Here is a 24,764-nt window from a genome sequence, read left to right as displayed (position 1 = left end):
GTAAGCTTGTTTTGATAATGAAGAAAATGTCATTTTCCAAGTCAATCCTTACATTATACTTTTGGTTCTAAATAATAAAGGTCATTTGAAAATGGTTACTGTGTACCAAGTTAGCATTTGTTAGTTTAACATGAAAATTCTATTTTATGACTAAGAATAGCTTTTATATGAAAATATGTACATGTACATAGGCGTATTTAACCATTAAATATTGCTTGTCAGGGCAGTCATGGAAATGTCCTCTGTTCCAGTTTTTCTCAGATCTATTTCAGACCTAGGCATCTGTTACTATATTTATCTTTATCTTAATCAGCCCTTGCAGTGAGGTTTGGTTATTTTATTACAAGCAGCTGTGCAAAGCTTTTTCTTTTAAAAACGACATTCTTTTGTAGTGTGGCCATTCCTCACAGTTGACACGTCTCAGCAGCAAATGCCGAGCAAGTGAGCCGGAGGAAGTGCCCGACACCACTCTCTTCCATACCTTCGGAGAACTACTGTGCTGTCAGGGCAGTTTAGGTAGAAGGCATTACAAAGACGTGCCAGCAGAAGACAGAGTCAGTAACATGGGTTATTGCGCTTAGGTTATTTTGAACACGATGCTTCTTTCCTTCCACTGAGTTTGACTATTTTGAGGCCTGCTTACAATCTTGCCAACACTTAACTTAATCTGCTTTCATGCTGAGAGAAATCTAAACATATTAGTGTATATTTTTAGTGACTTTGTAAGATTATCAGACATCTAAAACCTCAAACCTGTGGCCCAAGTGGGAGCTTTGAGAATTTATAAGCCTTTTTAAGAACCTAAATTTAAACCTCATTCCAACCTCTGGGTGGCTGTTTGAAATGTTTTCAGTGCCAGGCTGTGAACACGTTCAGCTGACCTTGGAGCTTGTGGTCTGTGGCAGGCCCTAGGGCGGGACTTAGTTTGTTATTTCTTCCACCTCAAGCCTCAAAGGTAGATTACTCCCATATTAAAGATAGGCAAACTGAGCCTTAGAACCTCTTCTCAGGCCTCATAGGTAACTGAGAATATTTGATCCTTGGTCTATGGATTGCTCCATTCTATTGTTTAGAAGTTTTGTTCAAAGAAGAAAATAATCTTCACAGTGTAAACATTGTGTTGAAGGCACATAAATGGCTGCGACTCACGGCAGTTCTTTGTGTATTTACTGTATTGTATAATTTGCTATTTTTAGATCCCATCTTGAATGTTTATGTAATTTCATCTACTTGAAAGGCAGAGCAACAGAGAGACACAGAGGAACAAACACACACAGATCTTCCAAGTGCCTTCACAACCAGGACTGGGCCAGGCCAAAGCCAGGAGACTAGCACTCTCATCCCCGTCTCCCATATGGGCGGCAGAGACCCAAGCACTTGGGCCATTAGCAGGAGGCTGAATGGGAAGCGGAGTAGCCGGGACTTGAGTGGGCACTCTGACACGGGGCCTGCATGCTGCAGGTGGCGACTTACCCTGCGCTGCAGTGCTCGCCCTGATCCCCCGTTTCTTAGGGTTTCGAATTCATTCTTCTTTCTACTGCCACTGTCGTAATTCAGACTTCGGTTATCTGCTACTTGATCTAATCTAGCATCTTTGCCTAGACTCTGGGAATCTGTCCTCTCTTCAGTATGCTTCTGTGTGTGTGATTGCCAGGCTAATTTTAATTGAGACCTCCAGGTTCACGCGTTGCTTGCTAAGAGTTTGAGTTTGTTGCCAGCTCTGCCCCATCTATCTAGTAGCCACGCCCCCACTCGGCCAATTGAGGCTCCAGCTGTTTTTGAGAAGTCCTGTCTGTCCCAGTGCCCTCTCCCGTAGCCCTTTGTGCTGTTCCTCTTATTGTACCTAATGTTTTAGATCCCGAATTATACCTATCTAGGAAGCTCAGGGTCACAGAATAAGCTAATACACACCATCCGGGAATGCCCCTCCCACACTGCCATCTTCCCTGCATCTGATTGGTGTTCATGACAGTTTAAATTTACGTTATTAATGTGCTTTCTGTTAATTTATTGATGGGTAGATCTTTAAATATGCCAGAAAGGACATTAGTTTTATTTTCATTTTTATTGTTAGAAATACAGTTGTTTTCCCCTTTTTTAGCTTCCTTACTAGCCTTCTTATGTTAATCTCTTCTTACATATTTATAGTTTGTCTCCTTGAATCATGCTCTATTTCATATGATTAAAGTACAGTTTGCATGCAGGAGCATTACTTGTCTTTGATATATAAGGATTCTCCTCTCTGCATAGTGAAGTAGTTAGATAACCTGGATGGACTAACCAGAAAAGAGGCTGTGAATGGTCATTCACAAGGAGCAGTTGGTGAAAGCCAGCTCTTCAGCAGACATGGAAGAAATCGGGCCCGAGCTGAGCAGAGCACTGGGGCGGCCAGGAGACCCAGCAAGCCAGAGCCCAAGAAGTAACGCTGGCAGCTTGGCTCTTCTTGGGGTTTCAGGCGTTGCCGCCAGATTGATCTCCTGCCTCCTCAGAGGTTCTGGGGAACATAACGTAATACAGAGGAAGATACCATTTATTAGCTTAACTTTTAGAAAATAAGCCATGTTGTATTGGTAAACATGAATCTCTGGTATCAGAATATCTGATAAATCTTCGAACGGTAATTATTTGTTGTCTTCATATTATACTGTGGAGAAAGCCCAGGTCTGTGTGTCCTGTTAAACCTGGGAATGGGAAATGGGAAATTAATTTTTCAAATTTCTCTTGAGTAGGAAGTTGCTTATCATGTGTAGTCTGAGGTTGAAGTGTGTTTATTAGACCCACACTTGCTTTTCATTTTGAATTTCTGAAAGATTGTAGAATCTCAGTGACCTTAATCATTCCAAGCAATGAAAGGACCTTGTTTAAGGAACTTTATGATACATTATTTTCTTCAGAGTAGTAGACTCTAGTCTGCTTTTTCAAGTTATAAATCATACGTTGAATTAAAAGGAAAAGATAAAAATTTAAATAAACCCACTAGTGTTAAAACTATTATACAAGCAGAATATTCCCTATTCTCATTAAGTGTACGTGTGTGCCAAGGTTACAGTAGTAAACTTGGCGAGGTTAAGAGATTTGTTGGGCACCTCCGTCTTAAAGGCCAGCATTCACAACTTTCTTTCTTTGTCCTAAGGGTTTTGTGATACCTTCATCCCAATTTAGTCATCACGTGCACGAATCTACCTCTAGCAGTGTCTTACTCTAATAGTGTACTTCAAGCACTTCTTTTGTTTTTATTTGTACTATCTGACTTCAGTAATCTGCGTGTCCCCTGCCTTTGTGCTCCTCCAGCCTGGTAGAGTTGGCACTCGCGGAGGAAAGCCACTGTCCCTGTTACCTTAGGGACAGAAGAGACGGCATGGCGATGAGTGTGTCAGACTCCCCATGACTGCCTCTGGAACTGAGTGAGTGGTGGGGGTCATGATCCCATTTCTGAAAGTTGATGTGGGAATTAAGTGCTTTTATAAAGACGTAGACCAGGGCCTGGTGCATGGAAAAACTAGGTCAGTGTCCCCTTCTTGCTGTGTATCCAGGCACTACTATTACTATATTGCTACTCCTTGATCACGTATAAAAATTTTAAAAAATGACATCTGCTTTTTCCTTCCAAAAAAACTAAGTACAGAGGGGGAAAAAAGGTAAAGAAATACTGATTGGGAGGTAGATGGAGCTCCTCCGTAGCTGCTGCAGCCGCACTAAACACAAAGGACCATTTACTTAGAGAGTGGACTTTGAAGGGTCTGGAATAGCAAAAACGTGAACTCCTTAGTGTGCAGTCATTTACATTTGCCCTGAGATGCCCAAGCCTGCGGATGTTCAGGCCTCTTACATGTGGATTTGCAGAGGACACAGCACGTCCTGCATGCTGTGAATCCTCTCTGGATGACTCGTGCCACCCGATCACACGTGAGTGCTGTGTGAGTGGTGACTGCGCTGGGCTTGGTGAGTAATGAGAAGAAGAAAGAAGTCGGTACATGTTCAGTGCAGTCACATTTGGGTTTTCCCTAATAGTTTTGATTCTTGGCTGATCCAGCGGATCTGGAACTGGAACTTGCAGATACAGACTTGACTGTCAAAGCAGTTCGAAGGGGCACTGTGGATTATTCTGTGCTTGATGAATATAAGATTTTTTTTTAAAGATTTATTTGTTTATGTGAAAGAGTTACACACACACACAGGGAGAGAGAGAGAGAGAGAGGTCTTCCATCCTCTGGTTCACTCCCCAATTGGCTACAACGGCCAGAGCTGCGCAAATCTGAAGCCAGGAGCCAGCAGATTCCTCTGGGTCTTCCCAAGCAGGTGCAGGGCCCAAGGACTTGGGCCATCTTCTGCTTTCCCAGGCCATAGCACAGAGCTGGATCAGAAGTGGAGCAGCCGGGACTTGAACCGGTGCCCATAGGGGATGCCGGCACTGCAGGTGGTGGCTTTACCTGCTACACCATGGCACCAGCCCCTGTGAGTAGAGGAATTTATCTGCAGAGCTGTGAACAGATTGCTTGGGAGTGAGAGAACATTCAGGGAGAGCCGCCTGCGTCCTGGCACACACGTCACCTTTGCCTGTCACTCCCATTTCCTTTACAGGCTCTCTGCGAGCTTCTATCAGTGGAAGCCTCAGCTTTGAGCTTGTCTAGTGAATCCTTATCACCACGGTTGACTTGTGTTTACCGTTCTCTAATGACCTCTCTCAGAAACCCAGCTCTTTCATAAGTAGTAATTCCCAAAATGACTGAATTGCCTGTGAGTATTCACACTACATAAACGCACAGTACAGATGCAGATTTTACCCTGGTTCCCTCTGCATTGCAGAAAGATCTGAGAGGAGTCGAAACTTCTTCACTGGAGAAGACACTGGGAGAGAAGAATCATCCCACTGTTGTGGGCCTTACCAGAACATTGCTGCTATACCCACTCACTGGCAAGGAGAGGACATGCACAGACTAGACATGGTGGCAAGATCATTCTGTCTTCTGTACATAATAGAAAAGGAAATCAAGAATCACAGAGGTGAAAGGTCATCCTGTGGGTTACACCGCTCTCCTGCCACAGGCAAGCACCCTGGTGACTTCTCTCTATACTGAGCACATTATCAGGCTGTTCATGAGTGATTTCTTCTTTATAGCTGGCATTTACTTGTATTCATAGCAGCTAGAAGGAATATATGTATGTTTGTAATATAGCAATCCTCTAGAGCAGGGGTGGATGTATGGTGTAAGAGTGTTCTAGAGCAGGGGTTGTTCATGTGATGTGAGCGTGTTTTAGAGCAGGGGTGTGGACGTGTGGTGTGAGTGTTCTAGAACGGGTTGTTCATGTGATGTGAGCGTGTTCTAGAGCAGGGGTGTGGATGCGTGGTGTGAGAGTGCTGTAGAGCAGGGGTGTGGACATGATGTGAGCGTGTTCTAGAGCAGGGGTGTGGACGTGTAAGGTTAGAATGTTCTAGAGCAGGGGTATGGGCATGTGGTGTGAGTGTGTTCTAGAGCAGGGGCATGGGAGTGTGGTGTGAGCATGTTCTAGAGCAGGGATATGGGCGTGTGGTTTGAGTGTGTTCTAGAGCAGGGTGTGGATGTGTGGTGTGGGTGTTCTAGAATAGGGGTTGTTCATGTGATGTGAGCGTGTTCTAGAGCAGGGGTGTGGACGCGTGGTTGAGAGTGCTGTAGAGCAGGGGTGTGGACATGATGTAAGTGTGTTCTAGAGCAGGGTGTGGACATGTGTGAGTGTTCTAGAGCAGGGGTATGGACTGTGACATGAGCGTGTTCTAGAGCAGGGATGTGGACATGTGGTGTGAGAATGCTATAGAGCAGGGGTGTGGACATGATGTGAGCATGTTCTAGAGCAGGGGTGTGGGCATGTGGTGTGAGCATGTTCTAGAGCAGGGGTGTGGACGTGTGATGTGAGCATGTTCTAGAGCAGAGGTGTGGACGTGTGAGGTGACTGTTCTAGAGCAGGGGTGTGGACAAGTGGTGTGAGAGTGCTGTAGAGCAGGGGTGTGGACGTGTGATGTGAGCGTGTTCTAGAGCAGGGGTGTGGACATGTGGTGTGAGAGTGCTGTAGAGCAGGGGTGTGGATGTGATATGAGCATGTTCTAGAGCAGGGGTGTGGACGTGTGGTGTGAGCGCGTTCTAGAGCAGGGGTATGGACATGTGACGTGAGCATGTTCTAGAGCAGGGGTGTGGACATGTGGTGTGAGAGTGCTATAGAGCAGGGGTGTGGACGTGTGATGTGAGCGTGTTCTAGAGCAGGGTGTGGACGTGTGAGGTGACTGTTCTAGAGCAGGGTCCCCATCCCCATTTGAGTGGAAAGTAGCAGACTCTTGGGCAGTCACACACTGGTAGAGGCTTGTCTTGGGGGTGACTGTTCCTCAGTGGTTGGAGGGTTTAGATGATTCATCAGCTACTTAAAACTTGAGAAATTCTTGTGTTTAATGAGCTTTTAAATACAGATGCTGTTTTTCTGAGGGAAGAAATCATAATGAACATGTTTTCAACATTTCTTAGAGGTTTCTAATTAGTTGCCTTAGCAATAGAATAAGAAGGTTATTCAGAATGCTGAGTTGCTACAGACATGTAGCAGAGACCAAAATACTCTATGTGACTTTAGAATTAAAAGCTAGCAGAATGCCACAGTAAGCCAGTAAGGTTAGGCTGCAGGCAGCTCTCTGGGGATGCTACGGCTTACCTGTGTCCCTGTGCAAGTGGTGAAGGGCGGTTCTGTTGTGCTGACCCTCACACAGAACCTCAGTGTTGTGTGTGTCGAATAGGACAGTGGCCTTTCGGGCCCTTGGCAGCTTAGTGTGGGAGAGGAGTGTTCCAGAGGAGTAGAGAAGCGAGCCTGCGCCCCTGGGCAAGCTGCGACAGATGCGTGCTGAGTGGGTGAGGCAGGTGTGCGCCCAGGTGGGCTCCCTGTGACAGGGCGGCCTTCACAGCCTGGCTGCCCTCGGCGGCCAGTCCCCACACAGCTCCACTGCCCTCCCACATTTGGCCTGGGGACTGCGGATTTTTCTTTTTCTGTTTTTTTTTTTTTTTTTTTTCTTTCTAAAAGAAGAAGTTAGTGGAGAATACAACTTTCCAGTAACTGTTGAATTTTTCCTTTTTAAAATTAAAGTCTTTTGTTTAAGGTTAAGATACATAGTTGAAAAAATACATTTTGAACGTGGCTTTTAAGTTCACTTTCATCTATTACATTCATAATCCGGAGCAAAGGTATAAAGGGTATTTGAGCATGCTTTTAATGTATCTCTTATACTGTTGATCTTATGTTACTGCTACAAAAAAAAAAAAAAATCTCCTGAACAAACAGCTTTTGTGTAATCAGCTGAAAGAACAGCCGCAGGGGTGAGGTTACAGGAAAGGGGCTTGACAGATGATTTGTGGGATATTGTTTCCTATGTTGTCCCAGCGTCGCTGTGGCTCTGCTATTCCTAGAGCTGCCTCCTTCAGAACTCCTCGCCTGTGCTGAGAAACACTGCATTGTGCCCTGGATTCTGCTTGTCTCTTACGGCATTTATCTGAAACTATCCATGACCAGCATCAAAGTTTTGTCACACTGGTGACTGTGAGCAAATAATGCCAGCATGCTAACCTGCTGGTGGTGACTTGTCTGTAGGTAACCGCATTTGAATGTGAAACAATAAGGACAAAAGCTAGCGCTATAGAAAGTCTTCAAAAAGTTCATGGAAAATGCATATTTTTAAAAAAGTGTGAATTGCAAAATTCTTCTGTACCAACATAAACTTTTAGTTCCATTTTATGCAGACTTCCTGAAGTCCCCTCACAGGAGTCAGAGGTGATCCAGTATAAGGCTGGCCTGCCGGCTCTTGTAAATTTCTTTTGTTGCAGCCCAAAGCCCATCCAGGCATGGAGGCTGCATTTCCACTCCCCTAGGGCCACCTCCCTTGCTGAGGCCAGCTTTGTGTCGCACCTGTCAGGCTGAGCCTCCGCTGTCAAAGGCCCAACATGGTCAGGCGCCTGTGCTTCCATTCTCACGTTTCTTATAATGGTAGCCATTTTTAGAAAGAAGGGATTTATGTACTTTGTTTTGAGACACTGTAATTTGGCTCCTTAGAGACAGAAATAATAATGAAAGTTTAAGCACTTAAAAATCCAAGCCTGATACAAGGCAGTTAATTGAAGAATTGGTTTTTTTTAGCTATAGGTTACCCATAGGCGAAAGAGTAAACTTAAGTTTGTTATCTCTCATCATGTGAGTAAATGAACAAAAGTGGATCACAGACCTAAATATGAAACCTAAAAACAAACTCTACAACAAAATAAAGAGAAAAAAATCTTTGTCTAAGATTTCTTGGATAAGATATAAAGAGCATGATCCATACAAGAATAGCATGATAATTTTGAACTTCATTGAACTTAAGAATGTCTTGTCAAAAGACACTGTTAAGAGGCTGAAAAGACAGGCCCTAGACTGGGAGAAAATGGGTATAAATCACATGTCTGAGAAAGGAGTTGTATTTGGAATATGGAAAGAGTACTCAAGAGAAAGAAGATGACCCTGCACCCCATGGGAGACCAGGAAAAGCACCTGGCTCCTGGCTCCTGCCATCGGATCAGCGCGGTGCGCCGGCCACAGCGCGCCGGCCGCGGCGGCCATTGGAGGGTGAACCAACGGCAAAGGAAGACCTTTCTGTCTCTCTCTCTCACTGTCCACTCTGCCTGTCAAAAAAAAAAAAAAGAGAGAAAGAAGATGATATAACCTAATTAAAAATAGTTGAGAGAGTTAGTCCTTACTGCAGAAAGATGTGAACATGGCAGATAAGCACATAAGAAGATGCCCAGTGTGACTGGGGAAATATGAGTGAGCAGCATCTGGCACGGTGGGGTCAAGTCTCATCTCTGCTCATGATTCCACCTTCCGGCTAATATGCATCCTGCAAGACAGCAGGCGATGGCTCAAGTACTTGGATCACTTGGATCTCAGCCGATTGGCTTTGGCTTTGGTCCAGCCAAACCTTGGCTGTTGGGGGCAACTGGGGAGTGGACTACTGGCTCTATGTTCCCTCCCTGTCTCTCTCTACCTCTCTCTGCCTTTCAAGTAAAATAAAAATAAAAGCAAATAGAAATGTAAAGAACACCCCAGTGAGAGACTACTAAACACTGATTAGAATGGCACAACTTAAAGAGCTACAACAAGTATTAGTGGGGGATGCAGAGCACCTGGAACTTTCCTACGTGCCGTGTGGGATTGTAAAATGTCACAAGCGATCTGTGAAATAGTTTGAGGGGTGAATGTTGTAGGACACAGGGTTGAGCAGCTGCGTGGGCTGCCCATACGCATATCAGAGTGTCTGACATCAAGTCCTGACTCTGTGTCCCATTCAGCTCCCTGCTGATGGAGGCAGCAGGTGGTGGCCCATGTGCTTGACTCCTGCCACCCACATGGGAGACCTGGATGGAGTTCTAGGCGCCTGGCTTTGGCCTGCTTGGTCTACGGCTGTTGTGGGCCTTTGGGGAGTAAGCCAGTACGTGGACGATTCTCTCTCTGTCTCTCTCTCTGCCTTTCAAATAAATGAATCTTTTTTTAAAAAGTTTGACATTTCCTTAAAAAAGTTAAATGTATATCTAACATATGACTCAAATCGTAAGACTTGTTAGCGGTTTATATATTCCTAACACATGTAATTTTCACAGCTGCATAGATAACTCCTTCATTTTTCCCCATTCTGTAGATGTGCTATAATCCATTAAATTCATCGCCTGTTGATAGACATCTGACCTGCTTTCATCTTTGATTATTTCACATAATGTCACAGTGAAAGCCCTTGTGTGCCTAAGTTAGTTCACATTTTTATCAGTCTGGATTCCTCGAAGTAAAGTAGCTGACGTAAAGGGCAGGTACTCCTGGGTCTTGCCTCACCTTTCCCCCAGGGGTTGTAACATTTCGCCCTCCTTAGACCCTTGCTGATAGAACACTACAGTTGGGATACATGGTAGTTTGGCAGATGAGCAAGGGCATCTTAAGGCTGGAGAGCTTGCATCTCTACTTATCAGCAAGATTGATAGTTCTCATGTGTCTAAAGGCCATGTGATTTTTAGAAAGATGTGTTTATTTATTTATTTGAAAGACAGAGCCACAGATGGGATTGGGTGAGGGACAGGAGCTCTAGGGGAGAGAGATCTTCCATCTGCTGGCTCACTCCCCAAGTGACCACAACAGCTAGGTCTAGGCCAGGCCAAAGCTAGGAACCAAGAACTCCATCTTGGTCTCCTACCTGAGTTGGCAGGGACCCAAGCACTTGGACCTTCTGCCACTGCCTTCCCAGGCACTTTTGTGGGGAACTGGATCAGAAGTGGAGTAGCTGAGACTGAAGCCGGCACCCTGATGTGGGATGCTGGTGTTGCAAGCAACAGCTTAACCTGCTGTGCCACAACATTGTCCCCCAGCTGTTTGACTTTTTTAATTGGTTGTTCATAGCATTTGCCCTTCTTTCCTTTTTAAACAAGTTTTCAAATCTCATTTTTTTTACAGTTTATTACATAGTAAGAAATTGTTGAGGGCGGGTGCTGTGGCCTAGTGGGTAAAGCTGCTGCCCGCAGTGCCGGCATCCCGTATGGGCACTGGTTTGAATCCCAGCTGTGCCACTTCCAACCTAGCTCTCTGCTATGGCCTGGCAAAGCAGTGGAAGATGGCTCAAGTCCTTGGACCTCTGCACTCGTGTGGGTGACCCGGAAGAAGCTCCTGGCTCCTGGCTTTGGATCAGCCCAGCTCCGACCATTGCAGATATTTGGGGAGTGAACCAGCCAGTGGAAGATGTCTCCCCCCCCCCCACCTCTGTAACTCTTCCTTTCACATAAATAAATACATACTTTAAAAAATAGAATTAGCTCTTGATCTGTGATTTTTGTCCAATTAGAAGTATTTTTCTTCCTACTTTTTATCTCTTTTTGATTTTTGCTTGATAGGAGTTTTTTAATTAATAAGAATTGTTAATTTCTTTTTATCTGTGGATGAATGTTAGAGGCTAAATCCTCGGTGAAGGTGGTTCTCATGGGCCCACTCATCTGCCTTGGTGCTTAGCCAGTGTGACAGGATAACCGCCAGCACTGCCAGGAGACTCAGCCGCTGCCCAGTGCCCTCCGTCCTCTGCACTGGCACAGGGTGGGCAGCACATGGGCAGAGGCCACTGTGTAAGTGTTGGTGATGCCTCTGTGCTGTGCACTAGGAGGCGGTGGGACTCACAGGACGGGCTGGACAGCTGGGTGGGAGCTGTAGGTGTAGTCAGCCAGCTCCATTCCCCTGGCACTTTTTTTTTTTCTTTTTTAACACCAGCTTTCTGCTTGTATTTATGTAATATCTTTTTCTTTATATCCTTCCTTCTTTCCTCTGCTCCCTCTCTTCCTTGGTCCCAAGGTTTCCAGAATCAAATACTTTCAGTTTATTGTTATTTTTCTTCTTCTCCTCCCTCCTCTTTTTTTTCTCTTTGTCCTTTCTTCTTCCTTACGATCTAAGACTTCGCAGAACTAATGCATTGCCGAGGTGGTTCCAAGATTCAGGGTTTTCTGAAAGTATAGTTTGCATCAGTTTCAGAACCCAGAAGGAAATAGGAAGGATTGAGCACCATTCATTGAAATGATCATCTTGACTAAAGCAATACAGCTGTCTAGGAAAGCCGCCCTGGGATGGGACAGGGAAGCCACATACTTGTGGCCCCTGGAACTCTGGGGGTGGAAGCAGCCCCAGAGCCCACGCTGACTTAGATGCACCATATTGAAAAATCTCTTTTACTCTGTTCTTGGCTTTAGTACAAAATTGGCTGTTGTTACAGTTCTTTGTTTTGAGAGAAAACTTCTCAGAAATACTCGAAAAATGTTAAGTTAAAAGCAGAACATAAAAAAATAGCTATTTCATGTTCAGTATTTTCCTTTTCCCCACAGAGATGCTTTTTTAACCTCAGGTTTCTCCTGTGTCTTGTTATCATGATAGATCACTTTGTGAAATCAAATTTATAATACACATGCGTTTAGTCTTTATGATTTCAACTCACTTGAATGAGAAGTTGTTGCTGCCAGGTAGGCAGACAGAAACATCATTCTAGAAATGCTTATTTGTGCCTTTATGTTCTTAGTGTTTGTTAGGCATCCTGTGAAACCCTGAAGCCAGCATCCCAGCATCCCAGCAGAAGGGATCTGTAACATGGCGACAGTAATGACAGTAGGTGACCCAGGGCTTGGTGCTGGGGATGCAGCTAGGACTCACTCTCAGCTGGAGAAAAGATTCCTCCTCCCTCTGAGCCCAGTGGTGTGCGGAATGAGAAAGGGGCATGATGAGATACAACCTGGGTAGAGGGAGAGGCCGAGTGAAGAAAACCTTGGGAAATGGAGAGAGGATCTGCTACCTGGGAGTGTGTGAGGACAGAGAGGAGACCAGGAGTAGGGTCCAGTGCCAGGGGAATGCCCTGTCGGGACACAGAGATAGCCATCTTTCAGGCCTTCCTTGATGGGGCTGGACTCGGAGGAGCACATCGGAGGGTGCTGGTTTTCTGCCACAGTGCTGTGCTGTGCAGGTGGAGGATCAAGGAATGTAAGAGGACAACAGCTTGCATTGTTGAATTTGCCAGTTGTAGGTGTGTGCGGTAGAGATGAAGGGGGTGGCAGGGTGACGGATAAGACAAGTGACAGCTAAGGGCGCAGGTTGAAATGTGGCTGATGTGTTGCGGCCTGGCGAGACAGGCTGCATGGGATTGTGGGAGAAGGGAAGCAGCTCCAGCCACCATGCAGAAAGCTCAGCTCTCTGTGGTTCACAGCGGGCGGACGCGGGAGGAGCAGGCAGTGCTGGCATGGTTCTACTGGAGCTGCCAGCCTCAGTGCAGGCTGGGCTTTAATGTCCTTTCAGGCAGCTTTTCTCCAACACTCTGGTCTCCTAGGACTCACTGGACTTCTACTTTAGAACAGCAGTTTTCCTTTGTCTTCCATATCTGTTCTCTTATGTTTATTTGCGGACCTTCTAACTTCTTCATGTGCACTTGCTACCTTTTTTTGCAAGTATTTTACCTTTAGCACGAGTTTTGTCTTTAGCCACGTTTCTTTCCTTGACCCAATTTCTAAATCTTTTATTAGTTCTGTTGGCCCTCAGCACTTTTCATAGCTCGGTGGTGTAGCTTTTCATTTCAGTCTTGCTCCAGCATCGTCTCTTTGAGTCCCTTGCATTGATGTCTTGCCCGTCCAACTTGTTTGCTGGTGAGAACTCTCATGGGAGCTCTCCTTCAGTTGTCACATTAGGCTGCCTTACACACAGGGCAGTGTCCAGCGTGCCAGGGCGTCTGCTTTTTTCAGGGGGAGGAGTGGACAAGCTGACGTGGTTTGATGGCATCACTGCCATGTCTTCTCTCTTGCACGTGGTTTTAGCATGAGCCACTGTCCATGCTGTACTTCTGTCCCACGGTGAGTGGGCTTCAGGGGGAGGACTCCGTATTGTTGTGTAGGGTTTTGGGCTGGAGGCAGTCCATGGTGCAGCTTCATATACATTCCTTCCCACTCTTACCTCCACCTGGCTAGGCTTTCTTTAGTTTCCCATGAGATATACCCTGGGCTTGATGTCTTTCCCAGCCTGGGACACGGGCCTGGAATCTGAGGACAGCAAGTCTCTGGCGGTCCCTTTGCTCCTGTCCTCCACCTTCTGCAGCTGTTTACACTGTTGCCAGCATGGACAGGGAGAATGGGGACAAGCCTTGAGTGTGCGCACTGTGTGTGTGGGGGGGGGGGGTGGACATAGGACAAGGACGTGGTTGTCTGTAGTGCAGGGTAGGAGAGCCGAAGCTGGGTCAGCTGTCCAGGCCCCACAGGCCCTGACTTGAGGCCTCTGTTTCCCTTTATGTAGAGGGTGAAGATAGTCCCCACAGCACAGGGGAGGGAAGGATTAAATGAGGTCCTATTTATAAGTCAGGTGACACTAGAGTTGACTCCCCTCAACAGGTGTCAGCTCCAGGAACTGGCCTTTCACAGACCTCTCACTTTCCTGCTGAGCTCCCCTGGTCTTGCTGAGCGTGTCTCATTGATTTTCACTTTGGCCTTATATTTCAGTGCCTGCTTCATCGTTGGGGGCGATTGGTGATCAAGGATCATGGTATTCTCTCCCTTCTTTCTCCAGCTTTCCTTGTCAGATAAAAACCAGAACCCAAACGACCATGTCCACATTCTGTGGGACTGCCTGATGGGAAGAGGAGCCTTGTCCTCAAAAAGGGGTTTGATTTTTAAGTTTCTCAGTGGGCTACTTTCACACCCTTTTTTCTTGCGGTGGGCAGAGGGGCTCTGCTGGCACTGACACTTCTCCAGGCTTTGCCCACTGGCCACCTTCGGTGATTATGTCATGAGATGTTCCCCTTCTCTTTCTCATTGTGCTTTTTGCCACACATCTCATCCCTCCCCCGCTGGATTTTCAGTTAGCTTTCATTGATTTTCATGGATTTCAAGGGGGTTTAGGAATTAGATGTGAGCTAAATACCCTAGAAAAATCTGAAATATATATTTCAAATTTGTAATCAATGAATTTTATGTTTTCAGTGTTTAAGGAGTTCTCTGTTGAAAATACAGTATGAGTCCGTTTTAATCTCTGCATCCCAAATACATTTTCAGAGGGACACCTTGCTGAGTCCAGTGTTGACCTGAGCTCTATTTTGTGTCGTGACGTGGAGGCTTTCATTGTTCCTGCTAGGATAGCAGTAATCAGTGCCTATTGTGCCCCTAAGTTCTCTTCACCTGTTCCTCTGGAGCAGGGGGAGACCCAGGGTCTCCCACCGGGAGCCTTCTATTAGTGAGTGTAAAGGGATGCCGTGGCTGCCCTGTCTTTCTCATCATTAGCCACATGCTCAACAGCGTCTGCAAGAAGCTGCTTGTGCAATGCTGGTGGGAAGGAGAGAGAGTCAACATGGAGACAGGTTGATTTCAAATATGATTTACCTCCCACTGGGCCTTAAAGTAGTTTGAAATCTGAAACTCTAAAATCTATGTAAAAACATGTTTATTAAACCTGCAGCTTAAGTTTCTATTCATTTATGAGCAAACTGAGTAGGAAGCCTGCAGGTGGCCAGTGTTGTGGGGTTTCCCCAGCATTTTATTATGATGGTGTTGGCCAATGTTATTTTCGCTGATTTTCTATTAATACAGTGTCTCTCCTTATCCTTGGGGGCTGTGTTCCAAGGTTCCCAGTAGACTGCTGAAACAGCATATGGCACTGTAACCAACCTTACATTTAGCAGGTGTTTTCCTATACATGCACACCTCTGGTGAAGTTTAATTTCTAAATCAGATACAGGAAGAGATATACCAGAAATAATGACTAATAAAAGGGAACGGCTATAGCACTAGACTGTAATGAAAGTTAGATGGATGTGGAGACTGGCTCAGCTGCCGTGAGATGTGCGTGCAGCGAGGGTGCTGTCCTGGGCTCAGAGGAGCAGCGCCGTGTTCGGGTGGCAACATAAAGGTCTGGCTTGTTTATTGCTGGGATTTTCTGTGAATGTTTTCAGGCTGCAGCTGACCACAGGTGACTGAATCCAAGGAACGCACAACTGAGGATGAGGGCGTGACCTCTGTACTACACGGCGAACATCTTCTAGTACATCTTGAGTGATTTGTGCAAGCTAGCCAAATGAACCTGCAAGGAAAGGCTACACTGATACTGTGAAATGGTTGAGTATCTTGTCACTTGCTGGGTTAGAGGAGCGTTTAATTGTTTTATGGTATGTTTTCTTCTTCTTTTTGTTGAGGCTGGGAGAAGGTTGCTTTTTTTTGTCCCCACTGTTTCTCTTGAGAAATGGCTTACAGTTTTGAAAAACTGAGTAGATGTTGGATATATTTTATAAAAATTTGTTTCCAGGAAGTTGAAGTTGCTTCATCTTGCTTGGCTGTGCTCTGAAGAATGCCTCATCCCACTTTGTTAGTGGGAAACAGCTGTACTAGTTCCCCGAGTAACAGAATCTTATGTTTTACGAAATGTTTGTTGATTTTCTGTTCACCTTTGGAAGTTTTAGTCACTGTCAGATATCATGGTTGCTTTAGTTCTTGTGTTTTCTGTTGAAAGGTGCCTTGTTTTGTTTTGTTTTGTTTTTAGTGGGCTGCTGCACACCGGCTGAGCCAGGGGACTCAGAACATGTGGGCCAGGCACAGTGCTGTGAGTGCCGATGGTCAGTTTCCCATCCATGCTGCCAGCCTTCTGCTGCAGCACTAGCCCAGAGAAGCATAGGATGAGGTAGAGATGGGCAGGGCAGAGCCCAGAGAGGGAGCAGGCAGACCCTCGGCAGCCCTGGAAAGGAGCGCTGGCGTTCGGCTGCCCTCCCGGGGGGGAGCCCTGAGGCATCTTTGTCTCCAGTGGCGGTTCCTCCGGGAACTGTGCAATTCTGCTTTGAAGCTTTCTGCCCCCGTTACTGTCTAATAGCAGAGGAGGGGGTAGTAATCCACTCTTCCTTTTGTTCTAGTTACCCTGTTATATTCTCTCTCAGTTTTGTTCTGACTGAAGCCTCAAGGGAAACTTATTTAAGGGTTCTAAACTGCTCCAGTCCCTGGAGTTGAAGGTAGCTGGCAACTGGAAAAGCAGGAGAGCTGTAGAGTCAGGATGAGTTAACCCAGCACTGCTGTACTACTGCGTGTGGAGTCAGGATGAGTTAACCCAGCACTGCTGTACTACTGCGTGTGGAGTCAGGATGAGTTAACCCAGCACTGCTGTACTACTGCGTGGGAATGGGGCGACTGCTTGCCTGTCTGTGTCTCTGCTTGTCTAGTTTCTGATGAGCACAATAATAGTAGTGGCCTGGTAGGATTGTTGTAAACATTGTAAGGATAATGTGTTACATTTTATAGTATGTAACAATTTCCTAATAAATGGTGGTTATCTATTAACAGTGGTGCTACTGTACTGGAATTTTCAAATTTTCATCATGTGGCCTACTTTTGTTAAGGAAAATAAATATTTCTGTCGTCGTGTTATCTTTAGGTAACATCAAATGGGTTTATGTATTATTTCTTTTTATCACAAATATTTTATTGTCCGTGTGATAACACATAGGCTGTGAAAAGTACTTACCCAGATGTTTTGTGTTCAAAGCTGAGAGAAGACATCTGGATTGGGGAGGATTTTCCACTTACATCTTAAACCCTTTATTAGAATTCTCGTTATTGAGAACTTCAGAGTTCAGTTTATGAGTTACAACCAGAGTGCCCACTCTACTTTTTTTTTTTTTTTTCTGAGAGACATAGGAAAAAAAGTCAGAGATTTCCTATGCAATGGTTCACTTCTCAGATGCCCAGATGGCTAGGGATGGGCTGAAGATAGGAGCTGGGAGTGCAGCCGGGGCTTCCCACATAGGTGGTAAGAACCCAGCTGCTGTGCCCTCGTCACCACTGCTCAGGGTCTGCATTAGCAGGAAGCTGGAGTCAGGAGCTGGTGCTGGGTAGGAAGCCAAGGTTCTCCTATATGAGATGTGGGTGTCTAAATGCTAGGCTAAATGCTGTTGGTTCTCAGTCAGTCCCTTCTAGAAATGCCAGGAAAACCGTGATGTGCGGGTGTCATTTCCTCCTGACTGAAGGTGGCAAGTGCACTGTGTTTCCTGTGATGAGCTTTCCAATAGGCTATCTGCCATAGTCTCCTCTCCCTTTTCAATTGTATGTTCTACTCACCTTCTCCTGGACCTGGGGAGAGTGAGAGGTAATTTTGAACTTTGGGGAACTAATCTCGGTGTCTTCTAGGAAGACTGCTCTCTGGTAGAAGAAAGGTGGGTGGAAGGGATGCCCCTTGGGTTCTGCTGCCGGTCGTTCTTTGTCTGTGTGGTGGTCAGTGTCTGGCATGGCCACCTGCTGCTTACACCATGTAACCTGCCCCTGGATAGGAGGCTGGACGTGCTGACACATGTGGCAGGAGCTCCCCCCCACCCTCCCAGGTAGTTGCTGAAAGACAGTGGCCCCTGGCCTGTGCCTGTCTCTTGAATCCAGTGAGGCTGAGTCCAGATGGGGACATTTATCATTAGGGATAATGAAACTGTCTTTTTGTAACACAGTAGTTGCATTGTTCAAACTTCAGCATCTTCACTGCCCAGCTGGGCTAGGAATTATCATTACAAAATTGGTTTATTCTCAACATTTAAGAGAGTTTTTTTTTTAAGTCAGAGTGGTCTCATAAAGGATGGCACTGGAGTTGGCAAGGCATTAAGTGACACTTACTTGTGAGGTGCTTTATGTAGGGAGGCAAGTAAGACACATTTTATTCTCACAGAAATCACTGCCTCAAAATAATCAAGTCAAGAATTTTCTTTCAAGCTGGCTTATGTATTCATATTTATCTGACATGACAATTATATGTATGTTATGCATGCATAATTCATATTGTGTGTGTGTTTATATACATATATGTATGTGTGTGTGTATATATATGTATATACACACCACAAAACCTGGTCATCCCCAGGAAATACTCAGTCTTGTTAGCCTTGTGAGTAGGGTACTAATATAACTATAGATCAGTTGTCTGTGTATTTATGGTGTGTGACATACATAACATACATTGTGTAAGTCTCTGGGGATTAAAGCCCACCAGTGCAGCACATGTGTAAGATAGATGCGGTTGTGGAGGCGTCTGGTGGCACAGTGCCGTCACTGCGGGCAGGAGGTTCTGTCGGTGCAGCGCAAGTGATTTGTCTGCTGCACGCATGCCACCTCGGAGGTTCCTTGGGGTTCTCTTGTTGATTAACTTGGGTAGGTTTGTGATGAAGGCTGTTAGAAGGAGCTCGGTTTAGCTCAGCTTGATGATGGCACTTTTCTTGCATATGGGACAGCTGTGTTGAAAGATAATCATTTGGTTCCTGGATGTCTCCTTTCTCCCTGGATCATTTCCTGTGACAAAAGTGGTCTAGACTGTAGAACACAACTTCTGTCCCCAGGCATCTGCTGGCTCTTCCCAGGTAAATGGTGGCATTCACCCCCACCGTGGCATTGACCCAGACACAGGACATGCTGAAATGAACTGTAGGGCATGTGAGAGCATCTTTGGTTTTGCTACAGAAACTAACACTGCAGCTATAAGGGAGCTCATGGGGGACTCACGGGGCTCTCAGAGGCTGTCTCAGTGGTAGGAGACTCCAGACCTGTGCCGTCTGGGAGCACAACCACTAACCACAAATGGCTACTGAAATGTAAATAGATGAAAATGAACTGAAATGAAAACTCGAGTCAGCCTCGCTGCACATCAGGCGCTCAGCAGCCACGTGTGGCTAACTACTCCTGCATGCGGCCCTGAGAACGCACACCACTGCCACCATCACAGCAAGTACTCTGGCAGGACAGCTTTAGACTGCTTACTTGGAGGCCCTCATTTGCTTTTGTAAACCCAGCCATTCCTCCCATTTCAAGAACCAAGGTGCAAGGTTGAGAGTTGATTTGTGATGGCCTAAGTAATTTGCCTACCACTCATTACACTAGAGTAGGCATGAGGTTTGGTCAGGAGAAGCGTCTAGAATCTCTCTGGACCCGTCACAGCAAGCACCTATAATCACAAGTGCCTGGGACCACACACAGAGGCATAGAGGTGCGCAGTGCTGTCGGTGGATGCCAGTGGCCCAAGATAGACAGATGCATACCACACAATGGCTCTTTTCAAAATGCTTTTTTGAAAGTGAGACTTTATATTCAGCTGGTATTTCACCATGTATTTTTCAAAAGATACAGTAGTGTTTCAGCAACTATTATAAAAATTACATGTAAAATATTTTAAAATAACTTTTTTAAAAAAACTTACTTATTTTATTTGAAAGCCAGAGTTACAGAGAGGCAGAGAGAGAGAGAGAGAGAGAGAGAGATCTTCCATCTGTTGATTCACTCCTCAAATGGCCACAACAGACAGAGCTGGGCCAATCTGAAGCCAGGAGCCAGGAGCTTCTTCCAGGTCTCCCACGTGTGTGCAGGGGCCCAAGGACTTGGGCCATCTTCCACTGCTTTCCCAGGCCATAGCAGAGAGCTGGTTTGGAAGTGGAGCAGCAGGGATTCAAACCGGTGCCAATGGGATGCCGGCACTGCAGGCGGAGGCTTTACCTGCTATACCACAGCACCGGCCCCCTAAAATAACTTTTTAATGAATAAAACTTTGGTGTATCTGTTTTTCTAGCAGTGTGTAAGATAATAGTTGAAAAGGCTTTCTGTAATAAATATTGGTGAAAGTTATATCACAAATGGTTTAATTTGTTACCAATCTGTTCTATTTGCTCGGGGGAAACAGATTTGGTGTTCAGGCTTTATTGCCCTGCCTCAGTCTTTAAAAGTCTAAGTTTTTAAAAGCTAAATGTGTCTTTAGCACAAGCCCCTTAGAACTCAACCTGGTATTTTCAGATAGGTTCTACTCTGATAAAACTTCACATGTTCTCTCTCCCTGTCTCTCTCTGTCTCTCTCACTCTGTGTGTGTGTGTGTTTTCATAGATTTGCAACATGCTAAAAGCTTCAGGGAATAGAAAATATTACAACACTTTAAACAATGGTCACAAATTGAAGGATAAGTATTTTTATGGTTTTGTAGGGTTGAGTCACATTCTGTTGTAAGACAGTAAACAAACTGTGCTTGTCCACATAGCTCCTCCCCTTTGACCCTACTGCTTTCTTTATGAGAGCAAAGGAAGTCAGTTTTGTGAGCATCCAGCCCTGATCTATCCAGAAAGCTCTTGCTTAAAACCTCTGACAGCGAGTTCCACAAGGAATCAGTTGCAAAGGGCATGATGATCAAAGCTGATGTTGTATTTCTTCTCTCAGTTCAAGGAAGCAATAACCTTCAATGGAGCTTTCTGTTTACAGGATGGAATATATAAGTAATTCAAAAGTGATATCTCCTTCTAGAAGTCAGAGATCATTTCTAATCATGTCCGTACATGTCCTTAGTGCAGCGTCTGTGTGACGTGAAGTTTGCTGTGTTGTCCTTTATTAGTGAGGCATCTGTCTCCATGAAGCTATGAAAGAAAACAAAATGAAGACAAGGGAAAAAAAATCCTCAACATATTCCATCTTTAACACACCTTGTAATCCAACATTGTAAGTTATAGTCAGTTATTTACATATTACATTGTAATTGTGTCAAATACAGCTTTAAATTAGTTTAATACACTTAAGCATACAAAAGGAGAAATGGCGTCTGTGTTTAGTGTTGCTTTGCCCTGTGCATTGATGGCCCTGGTTGGCTGTGGCCTGGGAGAAGGGCTGGGGGGGGGAGTGGAAGGTTGCTGCCTGCCCCTCCCCCGAGGCACTGAGGGTCTTTACACCCAAGAGGCAACAGGGAGAGCACAGGGGTGGGGGCACAGTGGATGGCTTTCTGACTTGTCTGCTCTGGCAAAAGCTGGCTGTGCTTAGGCCTCTCCTGGTAGAGGTTACTGCTTCCAAGTATGTTTATTTTAAGTAATATAATCTCAGGAAAATGTTATCTAGGGAAAAGGATCCTTGATGTCTTCCCAAAATATTTGATTAAATGATGGGCAAATCAATAACAGACGTGACATTTCAAGTGTATTTTCATTCTATCCAAATAGCATATAAACATGAAAGCACTGTTATATGATTAAATCAGTTTTGCCATCTCTGGTGGTGACTGCTAATTACCTACCCTTTTAAAAACATTTTCTCTGGGCTGGTGCTGTGGTGTAGCAGGTAAAGCTGCCACCTGCAGTGCCAGCATCCCATATGGGCGCTAGTTCAAGTCCTAGCTTCTCCACTTCCAATCCTGCTCTCTGCTATGGCCTGGGAAGGCAGTAAAAGATGGCCCAAATCCTTGGGCCCCTGCTCCCTCGTGGGAGACCTGGAGGAAGCTCCTGGCTCCTGGCTTCGGATCGGCGAAGCTCTGGCCATTGTGGCCATCTGGGGAGTAAACCAGCAGATGGAAGTCTTCTCTCTTTTTCTGCCTCCCCTTCTCTCTCTGTGTAACTCTTTCAAATAAACAAATCTTTAAAAAAAAAATGCAGATCTTGTTATCTAGTCTGTACTTGGTCATATGGGCAATGAAAGGGTTGATGATGTGGTGGCATTACATAGTGAGATGTGGCTATCAAGGAGGCTGTCTCCATGTTTGTTGGCTAATGCTCATCCTTTGTTGGAAAAGAGAAGCCTTAAACTTAGTGCATGTGGGTGGTATTGCAGCCTAGTAGGTAAAGCCTCTACTGCCTGAGACGCCAGCATCCCATATGGATGCTTGCTTGTGTCCCAGCTGCTCTACTTGTGATCCATCTCCCTGCAAAGCAGCAGAAGATGGCCCAAGTGTTTGGGCATCTGCCATCCATGAGGGAGACCCAAATGAAGCTCCTGACTTTAGCCTGGCCCAGCCTTGGCCGTTGCAGCCATCTGGGGAGTAAACCAGCAGATGGAAAATCTCCCTGTGTGTGTCTCCCTCTCTCTTTAATTCTGATTTTCAAATAAATCTTAAAACAGTGCAGATATTTTAAAGAATATTCAGAATGTGCATCATGATAGGTATGGAAGTGTTAACTTTTAGAAATACAACTCTACTAAGAGGAACCAAGGTCTGCCTGGTGAGGAAATGTATAGGAGTTGCAGATTGTGTTATCTGATAGCAAGAAGTTGTCAGAGACTTATCTGAGTCATGGCAGAAAGGGCTCCAGAGAAGTTGCCAGTGACCAATGGAGGGGGTTTGAACATTAAAAAAAGGATACAGTAACTGCGGTGGACTGTCGTGCATCAGATAGGTTAGAATCTATAAGCTGATGGTGACGGCCGGAGACGAGAACTTACTGGTCTCCTTTGCAGGATGCTAGTGAACCACTTTGTGGTTCTGAAAACCAGTAAGTAAAGGCAAAGAATCAGCCACTTGAAAACTTGTGCAAACTTGCTTTTGTATTACTGCTAAGTCACAAGCAGACGCAGCGGAGACACCCGTTTTGCGTATCTTCATTCTGCTCTTTTGTCTGTGACTACAAATGCTAGTTCAGGGCTATCGACATCCAGAATCTTAGTGCCAGAGCTGGTGTAGGCACGAACGATGCTCAGTGCTCCAGTGTGTGAAGTTCTACCCACCCCTGCCCCAGCACAAGGCCCCCTTCACCCTGCGTTCAGGCATCTGCAGGGCCTCACGCCTCCCTCTCCTCCCCAGGCCACCATACTTTGCATGTGAGGAGTAAACAGTTTTAGAATTCTTTGTTTTGCTAGTCATTCTTGGCATTCCTCATTATCTTTAGCATAGCTTTTACAGCATCTGTTTAATGGCATATGGAAGAAAACATAATTCATTCCTGATATATTTGTTTTCTGCATACACATATCCCCCTAATAAATTCAGTAAATGTTAAATAATTAGGTACTTGGTATACAGAATGGTGAATATTGTGCGGAGATTGTTATAGACTGTTACATTTAGTTTAAGAGGTTTTTCCCCCAGCTCTTTGATTAATATCTATCTAGGGAAATTAGAGCTTTTGGATAGGCTAAGAATACCCTTATCACTTTTCCCATTTACAATGCTAGGTTCCCAGTATCCACATATACATTATTTTAGTCAGCTTTTCATTACTACAAGTTGAATACCTTAGAGAGGTTACTTAAGAAGGAAGAAGGTTAATCGAGGCTTACGATTGTGGAGGTTCACAGTCCAAGATGGGCAGCCCATTTAGTGTGCTGTCTGATGAGGGCAGTAGACGCCAGTGCGGGTACAGGGAGGACCACAGGAAGCGGAGAGGGGAGCTGATATAACCAACCCTTTCGTGAGAACTACCTTTTAAGGACAAGCCTCCAGGGACCGGCATGCCCACCTGTCAGTCACCCTAATTAGATTGCGCTTCCACCCTCTTCAGCATCATTAGCTCCCGACTTTGGTGTTTAAACATGTGTGTGAATTGGGGAGCCAAATTCTGTTCACCCCGTGGTGGTTGCTACTCACCAAGGTTTAAAACAGGAAAGTTATTCTAGAAGCCTTGATAAGCACTCTCCACATTCTCTCATCCTGGCCACAGGATTGAATTGCAGCCATTTGTGACTACAGCTGCAAGGGTCTCCTTTCCACGTCAGCCCAGTCGCCCCACGGCCTCCGCCAGGCACAGCCGCTCGTTCCGGGTTTGGGCTTCCGCATCTCACTCCACAGGGCCCTGACCATCCAGTTCTGCATAGACCCCAGTGACTACTGGGTCCATGAACGTTCCTACTCTGTCATCTCTCTCCTTTACCCTGACTTCCTCCCCACTCTGGTCAGATGGCATGGTCCTGTCTGATAACCACTTCCTTGCAAATGATCTTAACAGCACGCCCCTCCACCTCCCCAACCCCTGCCCCACCCCTGCGCGGCGGGAATGTAAGGACTAAATAAGTTCCGTGCTGTCGAAGCGCTTTAGACAGTGTGCAGTGCCTGCCAGTGTCAGCTTCTGCTTGGGCTCAGCTTCCCTCCTCTCCCTGCACTTGTCTGGCAACTTCTCAATTATCTGACTGCTCTGTGCCTGCCTCACAAACAGCTAGAAACTGCTGGGGTCAGGTGAAGAGGGGTGGTGCGGACAGAGAGCCATGCTAGCTCATGCTCTTAACCACATACTCAAATGTGTAGTGGATTTTATCCTACTATATTTCAATAGGATGCTTGATTTTCCACTTTGTGAAATACGTGTTCAGATCTCTTTCTTCAATCCACCTCTAGTTCCAGACATTCTTGGGCATAAATAACAGGAGATCCCATTTCAGCTGTCTTTAAAAAAGTAGAAATACCCTGTAACATTCCAAAGCCACAAGGCAAGGCATCTTCAGGGTGGGTAAATTTGATGGTTTAGTGACACCTCTCTGCTGTGCCATCTTCAGTTTGCCCATTC

At 45.6% G+C, this 24,764-nt stretch overlaps 1 protein-coding gene across 5 annotated transcripts in view; it reads left to right on the top strand.

Annotated features, from left to right (window-relative positions):
* AUH (AU RNA binding methylglutaconyl-CoA hydratase) overlaps positions 1-24,764 on the top strand; it is a 163,917-nt gene that overhangs the window by 124,714 nt on the left and 14,439 nt on the right. For 3 of the 5 annotated variants that reach the window (XM_017342355.3, XM_051847363.2, XM_051847362.2), the window contains exon 7: positions 4,807-5,046. The exons of the other annotated variants lie outside the window; for them this stretch is intronic. In XM_017342355.3, the coding sequence (XP_017197844.2) occupies positions 4,807-5,046 (240 nt within the window). The remainder of the gene's footprint in view (positions 1-4,806; positions 5,047-24,764) is intronic. 5 annotated transcript variants of the gene reach the window in all.

This window comes from Oryctolagus cuniculus, chromosome 1 (genome assembly GCF_964237555.1).
Source record: "Oryctolagus cuniculus chromosome 1, mOryCun1.1, whole genome shotgun sequence".
Classification (NCBI taxonomy): domain Eukaryota; kingdom Metazoa; phylum Chordata; class Mammalia; order Lagomorpha; family Leporidae; genus Oryctolagus; species Oryctolagus cuniculus.
This window is presented reverse-complemented; position numbering and strand designations above follow the sequence as displayed.